This window comes from Bufo gargarizans, chromosome 4, assembly GCF_014858855.1.
Source record: "Bufo gargarizans isolate SCDJY-AF-19 chromosome 4, ASM1485885v1, whole genome shotgun sequence".
Classification (NCBI taxonomy): Eukaryota; Metazoa; Chordata; class Amphibia; order Anura; family Bufonidae; genus Bufo; species Bufo gargarizans.
In genome coordinates, this window is record NC_058083.1 from 457,371,589 (window position 1) to 457,386,285 (window position 14,697).

Below are 14,697 nucleotides of genomic sequence, written 5' to 3' on the forward strand. Positions count from 1 at the left end.
CTCTAGCGCCATATATGTACGGCGCTGGTGGAGAAAGGGTTAAATAGTCCTCTTGACCTGTTAAATACTATTATGTGTAAGGACACAGCTGCAGGAGTATAAACTGCCAGTCCATGCATGCTGAGAACTGTAACTGGCGAAACTGAACTTGAATCTTCAGTAAAGAACTTTTCTGCAGCAATATTGCCTCATCATTGCCTTCACAGCTGCAGAGGACCCTGCCTTGCACCTCGTAATACATCACCATCAAGAGTACCCGTAGCCACCATCAGGCAGGAATCAGGATTTACCCCAAAGGGAAGAAAGGTGCATCCTTCCCAGGTGCGGATGGCCATAGACCTTACAGGGAAATTCCCCGGTGGTCCGATGCCCAGGGGGCCACCTGGGGCTTCATCATGGCCAGCCAGTGGAAGTTTTTGGGGATGTATTTTGTGCTGACGGCAGTATTTTGTAAAGACTGTTGTATTTGGCTCTGTTGTGGTATAATGTGCCACAATATGGTATTTCTGGCCCTGCCTTCCATCAATTTGGACCCAACTACAAAATGGGGCCACTTTTAGCATTTTCTGCATGGCCACTTTAAGTTCCCAATCCGCCCCTGGCCCTTCCCATCACTGCACGGCCCAGGGAAGCATCAGAGTGAGTAATAACTACAACCAACATTCTTGCTACTATCACATGTCTCCTGTGCTCTCCCCTCCTGGGTGTGCTGAACATCTGGGAAGCAAAGAACAAAAAACACATACTTTTTTGCCATTGCATACTGTCACTTTATTAACTGTACAATGTGCACACAAAAATACACAGTATTTCCTGCTTAGAATTATTAGATACAGGTTACATAATTGCACATCGAGAAGGAAGACAGATTGTCCATTATATAGGTTGGAAACTGCAGCATGACATTTTGCACAACAGTCGACACATGCCATCTACTATCTAAGGTATCCAGAGCGTCTAATAATCGACCAAAACACATAGGACGAGACACAAGACTACAAAAACTATTGCATCATATTACTGTGACACAGGGAAGTATGCATATTCTCACAACTGTGCAAAAATACTGTTTTCTGATCATTTCAAATGAAAAATTACCACACTAAAGAAAGCAGTATCACAAAAGTCAATAAAGTACGAAACAGTCAGTGGCTTCAGAAGTGATGTCCCAGGTATAAAATGGGCTGCGCTAGGTGAACCACAAAAAACAAACAAGAAAATAATGCACATACAAATACTAAAAGATATCAAATAAAAATAATCATATTACATGGTGTGATGCACTGTAAATCATGTCATATAAAATAATAGAGCGATGACTGGATCTGAAAGAACTTCATATGAACATGGCCAAATTTGCCTGCTTCCTATGCACAGTGAAAGCAGACAATATTAAAAATAAAATCTGGTGATCTGATTGGCAAGATTTAGACAACTCAAGCCAGCCAAAGATCTGTATAGAATTCTTAAGGACACATAGGTCAATAAATAGAGTTATTTATATACTTTGCCGTACCCACAAAAGGCACAGAAGCCCTTAACAGTCTTTTAGGCTAGGACTTGGGCTCCATGACAATGCCTGCAAAATGGCAAGATTGGCACACATTTAACGGTTTTCTTATTGGAATCATATCAATATTTTTTTTTTGTTACAGCTGCACCTTTTTTCTACAGGAAAAGGTGGTAACCCTGCAATTTTACCATAGCATGCCACAAAGCCCTAGCCTAAAGGGAATCTGCCACCTCCAAAATCAGTTTTTAAAGTAAACATTCCACCATGTTAGGTAGAGGCGCACAAAATGTAACCATATCTTTTTGGTGCACCATGGATGGGGCCGCTACATTTGGTGCATCATCGCTCTGCCACAATGCTGCCCAACGCCTCCCCCTCTTGTTGGATTGACAGCCCCTAAGATTTCAGAGCTGGTAGCACTGACTCAGGGGGAGATTTTCACTAAACATATATGGTCATTTTTCGGGGGACTTTGAAACTGATTTTGGAGGTGACAGACTCCCCTAACCCTGGGTTCACACCTGAGCATTTTACAGCGCGTTCCTACGCGCTGTAAAACACTCAACAAGGAGAAACCAATGATTCCCTATGGGCATGGTTCTCATCTGGGCGTTTTACAGCGCGTACGATCGCGCTGTAAAACGCCCGACGCCCCAAGAAGTACATGAGCTTCTTTGGGGCGTCTTGTCGTGCGTTCCCATACATAGACTTTCGGGAACGCGCGACAATGGGCGTTCGCTTGTCTCTGTACGCGTGATTGCAAACGCCGGTACAATCGCGGCATACAGAGCGCTCCATCGCAAACGCTCAGGTGTGAACCCAGGGTAAATTCAGAATCACATACCTTACATACATTTCATTAGCCAAAGACAAAATTCTACCACATTAGTAGGTCCATAGATTAACTCTTATCTAGAGTTCTTTAATACATTTTAATAATCTATTTGATATAATATTTCCTTTCAACACACACAGTTCCAACCTAGATTAAATCTATGGAAACAGTGTTTCCACATAATGTATAAAAAAAATAAAAAGTTAAAGGGTTCCTGGTTGGAACTACAAAAATATCATAATACCCGAACCCCCCCATCAGTTATCCGACCAGGATATAATGTAAATATGTATATAATATACACAGGTTACATACACTTTATTTTTCACATTTATTTAGAGTTTTAAACAAATAAGCCCTTATATGACTAAGGCCCAATAAGACAATTAATATGTTTTCTAAGTGACGCAATCCTGAAAAATCGGTGGCCATGCCTATACCAGGGGTTATGTTCAGATGCTACATTGCCTATGTAAGTAGATTCATTTTTGCATTGCCTAATCAATCTCCATCCATTCTTTTTCAAAAATCTGATTACTATTGCAGCCGAGTCGAAGACCTAAGCAAGTAGACGGATTCTTCTGTAAGCTCAGTCTGACAACCCCAAAGTCTATCTTTAACAACTAGTCTCATCTGACTCAATACTGGATGGACAGCAGAGCAAAGCATAAATCGGCTTGGTATTAGCCGATCCTTACCCCCAACTGATCTGGCATTATCAATCAGATTTTATAAAATGAAATTAAGGCTACTTTCACACTCGCGTTTTGGGCAGATCCGTCATGGATCTGCAAAAAACGGATCAATTACAATAATACAACCGCATGCATCCATCATGAACTGATCAGTTTGTATTATCTGTAACATGGCCAAGACGGATCAGTCATGAACTCCATTAAAAGTCAATGGGAGACTGATCCGTTTTCTATTGTGCCAGATTTTGTCAGAGAGCTCAGTTTCGTCAAGCGGACAGCAAAACGCTGCAGCCAGTGTTTTGCTGTCCGCCTCCAGAGCGGAATGGAGACTGATCGGAAGCAAACTGATGCATTCTGAGTGGATCCTTTTCCATTCCAAACTGATCCGCTTTGGCCCGCTTGTGATAGCCCATGACGGATCTCACAAATGGAAAGCCAAAAAGCGAGTGTGAAAGTAGCCTTAAGCCATAGAAGCTCTTAAAATTACACCAATACCAGACTCGACATACTAGAGTATCAGTCTTCTCCTATACTGTTATGTTCCGAACCCATGGCTAATAATCATTAGGGACCAAATGTAAGTGACTTCAATGGACACCATAATAAGATAGCTCATATAATGGCTGCTTTCACTGTGCAAAGATAACGGGTAAATTCTTAAGGAATAATAATTACACTTATTCATACAGATTTATACATTAATCGCTTTCTCCAACCTTCTAATTTTGAAATAATTTATTTACTATGAAATCCCTTCAGTGCTCCATGACATGCAGCCGCTTACATTGTGTTGTACTACAGACTAGACTGGCACTGAAATGTAAAAGTAAATTGAAACCGCAGAGACGGGAACAAAGAGAGACTTAGGTATGTATTCACTGTAATCCCCTTCCTCATTTCAAGTCGCCATCGCCGCCATCTCCTTGGATTGATTTCTTGATGCGGAGTAACATGGTTGTTAGCCATTGATCCAAACGAGATATTGAATCAAATTCCTTCACCTGAAATTTGACAAAAACAGATTTCAGATTTGCTATTGGCAAAGAGAAGAAAATGGACTAATCATCAATCTATTCTTCCCAGGAAATTTATATATATATATATATATATACATACACATATACACACACAGTACAGACCAGAAGTTTGGAAACACCTTTTCATTCAAAGAGTTTTCTTTATTTTTATGACTATGAAAATTTTAGATTCACACTGAAGGCATCAAAACTATGAATTAACACATGTGGAATTATATACATAACAAAAAAGTGTGAAACAACTGAAAATATGTCATATTCTAGGTTCTTCAAAGTAGCCACCTTTTGCTTTGATTACTGCTTTGCACACTCTTGGCATTCTCTTGATGAGCTTCAAGAGGTAGTCACCTGAAATGGTCTTCCAACAGTCTTGAAGGAGTTCCGAGAGATGCTTAGCACTTGTTGGCCCTTTTGCCGTCACTCTGCGGTCCAGATCACCCCAAACCATCTCGATTGGGTTCAGGTCCGGTGACTGTGGAGGCCAGGTCATCTGGCGCAGCACCCCATCACTCTCCTTCCTGGTCAAATAGCCCGTACACAGCCTGGAGGTGTGTTTGGGGTCATTGTCCTGTTGAAAAATAAATGATGGTCCAACTAAACGCAAACCGGATGGAATAGCATGCCGCTGCAAGATGCTGTGGTAGCCATGCTGGTTCAGTATGCCTTCAATTTTGAATCCCCAACAGTGTCACCAGCAAAGCACCATCACACCTTCTCCATGCTTCACGGTGGGAACGAGGCATGTAGAGTCAGTCTGTTCACCTTTTCTGCGTCGCACAAAGACACGGTGGTTGGAACCAAAGATCTCAAATTTGGACTCAGACCAAAGCACAGATTTCCACTGGTCTAATGTCCATTCCTTGTGTTCTTTAGCCTAAACAAGTCTCTTCTGCTTGTTGTCTGTCCTTAGCAGTGGTTTCCTAGCAGATATTCTACCATGAAGGCCTGATTCACACAGTCTCCTCTTAACAGTTGTTCTAGAGATGTGTCTGCTGCTAGAACTCTGTGTGGCATTGACCTGGTCTCTAATCTGAGCTGCTGTTAACCTGCGATTTCTGAGGCTGGTGACTCGGATGAACTTATCCTCTGCAGCAGAGGTGACTCTTGGTCTTCCTTTCCCGGGGGGCGGTCCACATGTGAGCCAGTTTCTTTGTAGCGCTTGATGGTTTTTGTTACTGCACTTGGGGACACTTTCAAAGTTTTCCCAATTTTTCGGACTGACTGACCTTCATGTCTTAAAGTAATGATGGCCACTTGTTTTTCTTTACTTAGAATTTGTATTATGGCAAGAAGAAAGCAGCTAACAGTCTATTCAGTAGGATTATCAGCTGTGTATCCACCTGACTTCTTCACAACGCAACTGATGGTCCCAACCCCATTTATAAGGCAAGAAATCCCACTTATTAAACCTGACAGGGCACACCTGTGAAGTGAAAACCATTTCAGGTGACTACCTCTTGAAGCTCATCAAGAGAATGCCAAGAGTGTGCAAAGCAGTAATCAAAGCAAAAGGTGGCTACTTTGAAGAACCTATGAATATGACATATTTTCATGTTGTTTCACACTTTTTTGTTATGTATATAATTCCATATGTGTTAATTCATAGTTTTAATGCCTTCAGTGTGAATCTACAATTTTCATAGTCATGAAAATAAAGAAAACTCTTTGAAAGAAAAGGTGTGTCCTAACTTTTGGTCTGTAATATATATAGAAAGAAAAATGGCGGCACTGGCTCCCGAGGGAGAAGGCGGGTGCACGTCCCAAAGGGAATGGACTGGTTTCCCTGATGAATATTCTAGGAAAAATGAGCGGCACTCCAAGAATAAAAGCAGTGAACCCTTTATTCACACCGGTGGTGCAACGTTTCGGCTCTAATCACGAGCCTTCCTCAAGCGAGGAAGGCTCGTGATTAGAGCCGAAACGTTGCACCACCGGTGTGAATAAAGGGTTCGCTGCTTTTATTCTTGGAGTGCCGCTCATTTTTCCAAATATAAATATATATATTATATATATATATATATATATATATATATATATATATATATTTATATATTTTTTTTTTTTTTTTTTTTTTTTTTTTTTTTTTTTTACACACACACACACACAGGTATATATATTTTATATTTTCATTAGGTGTCTGACATCTGACCACGAGAATTTCAATTATATGCCCCAAAATTTGCTCTCCGTCAAAAAACGAACAAAAAAAAAAAAAAAAAAAAAGGTTTGCCATCCACTGGAAGGACGCTATCCTATATAAAGCAATTTTTAACCCCTTTTTTTTTTTTAAACAGAAGAGAAACTTAGTCAGCATGTCCTGTAAAATGAAGTCCATGGCTAAAACTACAAAAGTACAAGCAAACACAAGGCAACAGCACTAGAATTTATGAAGTAATGCTATATTCACTATGTACAGTGAATATGAAGTACCAGTACCTAGAAAATACATTTTGATCAAAATGTGGAGCCTGCTCTCCCTGAATTAATTTGATGTCACCTTGCCGTGGTGGATGGGCACAAATAATGTTGATCAAAATACCCTCCTCAACATTGAAATTGCAATAACAAGAAAGAAAAGTGAAATGATGGAAATTACAGGATCGATAGACATGTTCATAATATGCAAATGCTAAAAAATTAAAACCAAATATTCAAAACATCTTGATTTATTCACAGTAGGAGCGCACGTCGCAGAAAAAAAACATAGTAACATAGTTTGTTAGGCTATAAAAATACATATGTCCATCCAGTTCAGCCTGCAAGTTGGCAGTTATAAGCCTTGGCATGCTATCAATGAGGTTATTAATGGATGTCTGAGAGATATTCAGCCACGCTAAATGCACTTGGGCACACACAAAGTTCAGCTACTGGAAGCATCCTTGAAATTGCCGACCAATGACATCCAAAATGTGCTCAATGGGAGACAAGTCTGGAGAGGCTGCAGGCCAGGGTAGCACATCTAAGCCACTCAGGCGGCTCACAGTAGCATGAGCAACATGTGGCCTGGTGTTATCCTGTTGAAAAACAGCTCCTGTGACACTTTAGAGAAATGGTTATATCAATGGTTCCACGACCAGATTAATGTAATACTGAGCTGTTAGTGTACCTGAAATGAAGACTAGAGGGGTCCGGCTACTGTACATGATTCTACTCCACACCATAATCCTCGCAGTAGGACCAGTGTGACATTCCCTTATGAAGACCTCTTACGGCGTTGCCCACATCGTCTCCAGATAAATTTCCAGGTATCACTGCATCCAAGACAAAAGCGTGACTTATCGCTCAAGAGGACAGACCTCCATTCCAGCCTCCTTTGCCATCTTGCTGTGCACCATGATAGCCTTTGAGAACGGTGGTGTGAGGTCAGTGGAACTGGACGTCTGGTTTGCAGCCCGATGTCATTAAAATGCCTTATGATGGTTTGTGCAGACACAGTTTGCCACCCTAGGCTTGGGATGAGACGTCCAATTTAATTTGCATTACAGAATGGATTACAACACACCATTCTTCTAATTAGACTATCAGTCTGTGCAGAGGTTCTCCTCTGTGCACCTCTTGCTGTCATTCCAGTTCGTTGCCGTTCTCCCAACTACCAGGACACGCAACATTGAACAGTGCTGACATCTTGGCCTAGGTGTGTATCAATCTGCCCGAGTGATAAACCAAGGTCTCTGAGTTAAAGGATTCTGTCCCTCTCAGTTTGCGAAAAGTGTCGATAACTGGAGGTATCACACAACTGTCCCACTTGACTTGATCTGATTTTTGAGGTTTTATTTGAATAAAAATAACTGCTCTCAGTCTGGTTTTTATGCCCCTTCCACATGCCACAGATTCAAGCTAGGTGTTGATCTGTAGATCTTAGCGGCACCTGTTAATCTTATGGCTTGTTCTTCTTGGTGTTGCAATTTCAATGTTGATAAGTGTATATTTGCTAAGTACCTTAAAGTCAATTTGTACAGTGAATAAAGCTCTTGTTTGCAAAGTGCTACTGCACTGTATTTGCTTTTAGTTTTGCAGTTTCATCCATGGCGATGCACACCTGTGCACTGACTTCGTTTTACAGAACATGCTAACTTACTCCTTTGTTTTTGTAGTATAAATCTGGAGGTGTGGAGGCACCCAATATGGTTGTGCACAAGCCTATCTTTTCCAAAGGTTGTTTTTAATTAGTGCAGAGAAAGAGAAAGATATCGTAAAGAGTAGGTTCACATCCAGACAGAGGTCAGCCATGGTGGATGGATACAAATCATCTTGCTTAAAATTAATTTGCTAAGTACCTAATATTCTTTTAATATTGTGAATATAGCATTAGTTCATATATTCTATGCACAGTGCTGCAGCATTCTGTTTGCTGCAACCTTTTAAACATGCCTTAAGACATAACTCAGGATTATAGCCAAGCCAGTGCTTCATTTGCAGACAGCTGTTATAGGATGATTTTTTGGGGATCTGGGGGAGCTAATTTCTACTTGTGAACTGCATCTAGTTGGTATAAGGGGTATTATAGACAAAGCAATGCTCCTCTGGGGAAAAAAAAAAAAAAGATATGCAAATTAGCTCTCTTTCCAAATATATATATCTCTGTGTGTGTCAAGATTCAACCTTTTAAACAGGCCTTGAGAGATAATTTAGGATTATATCCAAGCCCATACCTCATCTCCAGACAGCTGTTTTGAGGTGACTGGCCTCATCAGTACAGAGGGGAGAAAACTGGCTTAGCTGAGAGGTCTTTGTCGGGGATCTGGGGGGTACTATTTTGTAAGACCTTGCTCGCTGCTGGCAACTCACTTCTACAGTGAAACCAGTCCCATATAGTCTTCCATATGCACCACCCTGTCACATGTTCTAAGTCTACTGTTTAAGTTAAAACATAGACTAAAAATGTATTTACACTTCCTTGAAATGCAGAAAAAACGTCAACAGCAAATTATCTGGTCAAATTTGCATTGGAGGCTCTTTAATTTTGGGCATGAAACGACAAAGGACACTACAATAAGTCAATGGGGGCGCGTTGAGACAGTGGTTAGCACTGTTGCCTTGCTGCGCTCAGGTCCAACAACATCTGCCTGGAGTTTATATGTTCTCCCTGTGTTTGTGTGGGTTTCCTCTGGGTATTCCGGTTTCCGCCCATATTCCAAAGACATACTGATAGGGAACTCAGATTGTGAGCCCCATTGGAGGCAGCCAGTGATAAGGTCTGTAAAACACTGCGGAATATGTCAACCACTGTGTTGTGGCTTCCATTATAAACTGAATCCACAATGCATAGGTGAAAAAAATCCTTACTATAACATAATAATGCATTAGTGGTAGATAACTGTTGCCAAGTATTTAAAGGCCATGTACACCTTTGGAGGCAATTTTTGTTTATGAGTGCATTTTACAAATTTTTGGCTAAAAATCATAATTTCAATTGGCCTTTAATAAAAATATTAAGCCATTCTGTCACAAAGGGTTAACTATTTCTCTAACTGTATGACTGGTAAAGCCCAATTTAAAAAAATTGATTTTTAGCTCAAAATAAGTACAATGCATTAAAATTGCCCCCAAGGGTGTACATCGCCTTTAGGGAGACTGGTTTGAACCTCCCAAGCACTTCATTCTCAAAGTAGGCTGCTTGTATGCTGCAGTCATGTATCAGCGTAGAATTCGGTTACACTGCGGGAAATTTGGATTCACACTCCAAACCGGAGCTAAATTTCAACTATTAATCGTATGGCTATATTATGGATCCATGTGGGAGCGTGCCACATACTGGCAAAAAATTGTAAACGTGGCAAGCATGTGATGACTTCATTTATGGCCCACCTGCTCCTTCAAGCAATCGTTCTACACACGTAAGGAGAACTTACACAAAATGGTCATGTGGGTAAATCATGTGAGCACCACTTTATCATCCAGTAGTAGCTACTTATACACGAGTCGAGTCTCATTATTATAACCAACAGATAATGTCCAGAGTATCCATCGTGTGCAGCACAGACAGCAGACTGGGAGTAACTCAATAAGGTACTGGTAGGTTGTCACAGGTATCTGGAGCCATGCTGACGGCAGTGCATCCTGCAGCTGCTGGAGGGTGCATCGGGGAGAATCCATAAAGAGAACACAATCCATCTGCTTCAGAGCCCCATTGCAGCTCCTGGTTCATTTTGGAGGTGATCTGCTCCACTATAGCACATCGGTCTGCCCATGCCCACCTTCGTAGCCGGTGTTCACCTCCAAATCAATGGCACGTGGTGCTCCCCCGTTTCCATGTAGCTCATTCACAAAGGTGCCATCTGTCCACTCAGGATACACTTTCACCATAGCAGCACAAGAACAGTTCAAACTGCACAGTTTCAGAAATACCGCCACTAGGGATGAGCGAATAGACTTCGGATTCGCATTAAAACTTTGTTTGAATACTGTACAGAGCAAGCGCTCCGTACAGTATTAGAATGTATTGGTACCACTTGGAACCGAACCAGAGTTCGGGAAAAGGTTTTTAACAGTAGAAATTAATAAGTTTGGCTCATCTGAGCCAATACATTCTAATACTGTATGGAGCGCTCGCTGCGTACAGTATTTAAATGAAGTTTTATGCGAATCGACTTCGGATGTTTCATCCGAAGTCGATTCACTCGTTCCTAACGCCACCCTTGGCCAGAAAATAAATATTCATCCCTTTTTGAAACGCTGAAAAATCCGCCATTTGACCCATGACAGCAGCGAGGGATATGTGTGCAGGCTGTCTTTCACACACCTTATATACCCAACGAGCCAGCTCACCAGACGTGACTTCCTTTATGAGCTACGCACTGTCAACGTCGAAAGTAGTCAGAATAATGTGACTTAACCATGTATATGGCCCCCGGCTCGCCAGGGCTGTTTGCAAATCAGGAAAGCTAGGCTGAATATAATAATATATATCAAATATGGTATTAGTAAGTGACAATGTATAACTGACATATGGGCGCAATTTATTAAAAAAAGAGCCAACCCCTGTAAGACATCAATGTTACTTACAGCTTCAGTGTATGCATCACTGTTCTGTTCTTCATGAGCGTCAAGCAATTTCTGCAGGAGAAAACATAGTGACATGTAAGCACACAGGACACATTTGTATTATTGCACTGGTGCAAATTTACTAAGAGTGGCGTTTTTATATGCAAGTCTTCGTCAAACATGCTCTGCAGTAAGACACGCCAACTTTATCAAGAGGCACATATTTGGCGCATTTTCTGGCTGGCTGTGTGCCAGAAGCTAAAATTTACCACCAAATAAAAAATTACCTCTTGGGTCTGGCTCACTAGTTTTTTCTCAAGCTCAAATTTCGGCATAGGCAGCAGATGTCTCACTTTGCAGATTTCTGTTGCAATTTTAAACCACAATGGATCTAGTCTACAACTGATAATGGATAACTGTCACATTATGCTGTATACATTATCCAGTGCATCAGACTGATAAATGAGGCCGGTCTGCGTGATTATGGCAAAACTGAATTCATATGTTTTATTATAATTTACGACTACTAAAGATACTTTGCCATCCGACACCCATACCCTGTTTATTCTTCTCCAGTGGATCTGTGTGAAGGCTTGTTTTTATTGACACTATTTTGTGTACAAGTGACTTTTTGATAATTTTATATTCTAATTTACTTTATTTTTTGGAGGGGGGGGGGGGTGGGCGTGACCAAAAGACAACAATTTTGGGGTTTCTTTTTTTTCTTTTTCCATTGTTCACCACGAGTGATATAAAAATGTTTTGGTTTTTTTTCCAGACATTTTGGGATGCAGCTATGCCAATTTTGTTTATTTTTTTATTTGAATATGACAAGTAGAAAAAAGTTATTTTTAATAATTTTTAGGTTTCTAAATGTCTAAATGAACTTTATTCAGCTGACTTTTTATTAATCTTAGCAGACTTGAACCTGCAATCGTCGTACTAGTCACAGCAATACATCCAGCAATTCTACCAGCCTTCTACTACACCCAGAGGCAGGGTGTAACAGGAGCCATAAGATAGCAGACCTGGGTGCCTTGAGATGGCCTCTGGCTGCCATACCAACCAATCAACACCCAATGAATACTTGGCAGGGTTGCCGATCGAAGGACAGAGGGAGATGCAATTGAACAGAACATCTGAGGGGTTAAAATGCTAGGATTGGAGTTAGTGCAACTGATACCCACCATGTAGAGAGCGGGCTTAGTTCTTGAGCCTGCCCCATACATTCTTAACAACTAATCACATACATGTATACTCATCGGTCGCTTAGAGGTTAAATCAAAATCACATGTTCCAACCCACTCCTATCCTACTATCACATCCCCACCACCCTGATGACTTCTGCGCACACTGACCTTTATTAGCTGACATTCCCTTGAATCTGAAAAGGCGGGGAACATTTCCTCATATTTCTCAACCGCAAGCTGAAAAACAACACGAGACAAGTCATAATCCAGTGCAAGCAATCTCATGTGTGCCCCCCGTCGACATTTGACGAGGGCCGTGTCCGGATGGTTTCATAATATGTACTTGTGACATAGAACACAGGTCAGTAACCTGCCACACCCCAGCTGTGGTAAAACTGCAACTCTCAGCATGCTCCATTCATTTCTTTGGGAATTTCAAGAACCGTCAAGCAAGTGTGCATGCTGGCAGTTATAGTTTAACCACAGAGAAAGCACTGGTGGTTGCTGATCCCTAGCAGAGTATTAATGAGGACCAAGTAAAGTTCTCTTTGGAGAAGACTGTACGTTCATGTCAAATTGTATACTGTATGGTCACGATGGCAGCTTGTACTCCACATTACATGTGCACCGTGCAGAATTATGGCTGCCAGCTATGGTTACTGCTGTATATGTAAAGGTACTGCCATGTCTGACAAATAGACACACTGTGGCAGGAATAAAGTGGCAGTGCTCTACGGTAGCACCACTGTAGAAGCGGTATGCCATTTTTGAGCACTAATTGGAACAATTTGGGGTGTATGACACCTAAGCAGATCCATAGTCAATCAATCAGTATGCCACCCATGGGACTCCAGTCATGCCACACATTATTGGTGAATCTATAAAATGCTATAATGCTGATAATCCTCTGGACAGATCTCCCCATTGAATACACAACGCTCACCTTTGCATTCAGCTCATCGACAATGAAATGGCACAGGGCGGCTTTGAAGAAATATTCTTTTGCACTATACTTCAGCAGAGGATTATCCATGGTGCTTGTGCCGACCTGAGAAACATTACAATTTAAATGTGAGAACACAACACAATAAAATGAAACACTAGCAGGCTCCTCGGTCATCAGGCATTACTGAATCCATAAGGGAATATATGACATTTAGGGACAGGTTTACAGTGAAGATCTGACCTGTGACTAGATAATTATGCCGATTGTAATTCAAAGCGATATTTCAATTGTATGTGATTTCTAATCCCAGGTACCTCATGGATTTATGGTGCAGAGAGTTTGGTTCAGCACAAATACAATAAACCTATCTGAACGGGGCATTACTCTTATGGCACAGCGGTGTGATTGTGCGCATTGGTCACATACACCACCTGTTGTACTCCGTGCAAACTCGTTGCAGCAATGTTTCGGCCGCGTTTTCAATGTTGCTTTTAACATGACATAAAGAAAACTGTTTTATTAGATCTCAGGTGCCTTGAATTTAGCGATATGGTAGTGTAATTGGTGACGAAGGCCCAGGCGCAGTTCTTGCCGCAGATTGAGCTGCACATGCAGTCAGTGAAACATATAGTTAAAGCACCCCCTCATACTTGAGATCAGTCATGTTCAACTGCTTGTGTCTAGGGATGAGCGAACTCAAACTTTACTGGTTCGGGGTTCGGAATCCAGTTAGGGATTATGTTATGACGGAATATAACAGAATTCTATGACAGAATGGTTTCCGTCTGGTTTCTGTTATGCAGGACGAAATACAAAGTCCTGCATAACGGAAACCAGACAGATGCGTTATGCTTGGCCATAAACTTCTATTATGATGGATCAAAACGGAATGCCTCTTATAGGCTTCTGTTTTGCATTCCGTTATAACAGAATCCATAACTGGATTCCTCCACTGCCCGAACGCCGAACCCGTAAAGTTCGGGATCGCTCATCCCTACTTGTGACATCACTACTTGTATGAATGGTTGACTGCATAGAATATGTCAGGCTACTGACCTTGTAAGCAATAAACCCCTTATAATTAACAACTGCAGATGTAGCACATGTCAAAACTTTGACACTTAAAGGGCATGTGTAATCAGAAATTTGTTTAAATCATGTTTTATGTAGGGCTGCAGCTAACGATTATTTGAATAATCGATTAGTTGTCGATAATTTCATCAATTAAATTGGGAAAAAACACCAAAATGACACAAAAAAAAGTGTTTATACGATATTACTAGAAAAATTATGTTCAAAGGCCATATTAAAACAAATTGTGGCTGACACCGTTATGGGGAGGGGGGGACCTGTGGCTGACACCGTTATGGGGAGGGGGGGACCTGTGGCTGACACCGTTATGGGGAGGGGGGGACCTGTGGCTGACACCGTTATGGGGAGGGGGGGACCTGTGGCTGACACCGTTATGGGGAGGGGGGGACCTGTGGCTGACACCGT

At 41.4% G+C, this 14,697-nt stretch overlaps 1 protein-coding gene across 1 annotated transcript in view; it reads right to left on the bottom strand.

The window, feature by feature from the left end:
- Positions 1-3,296: 3,296 nt before the first annotated feature.
- Positions 3,297-14,697, bottom strand: part of NAPB (NSF attachment protein beta) — a 41,091-nt gene continuing 29,690 nt past the window's right edge. The window contains exons 8-11 of the mRNA XM_044289965.1: positions 13,198-13,302; positions 12,423-12,491; positions 11,086-11,136; positions 3,297-4,044 (exon numbers count right to left, since the gene is read on the bottom strand). Coding sequence (XP_044145900.1) covers positions 3,937-4,044; positions 11,086-11,136; positions 12,423-12,491; positions 13,198-13,302 — 333 coding nt within the window. The 3' untranslated portion in view covers positions 3,297-3,936. The remainder of the gene's footprint in view (positions 4,045-11,085; positions 11,137-12,422; positions 12,492-13,197; positions 13,303-14,697) is intronic.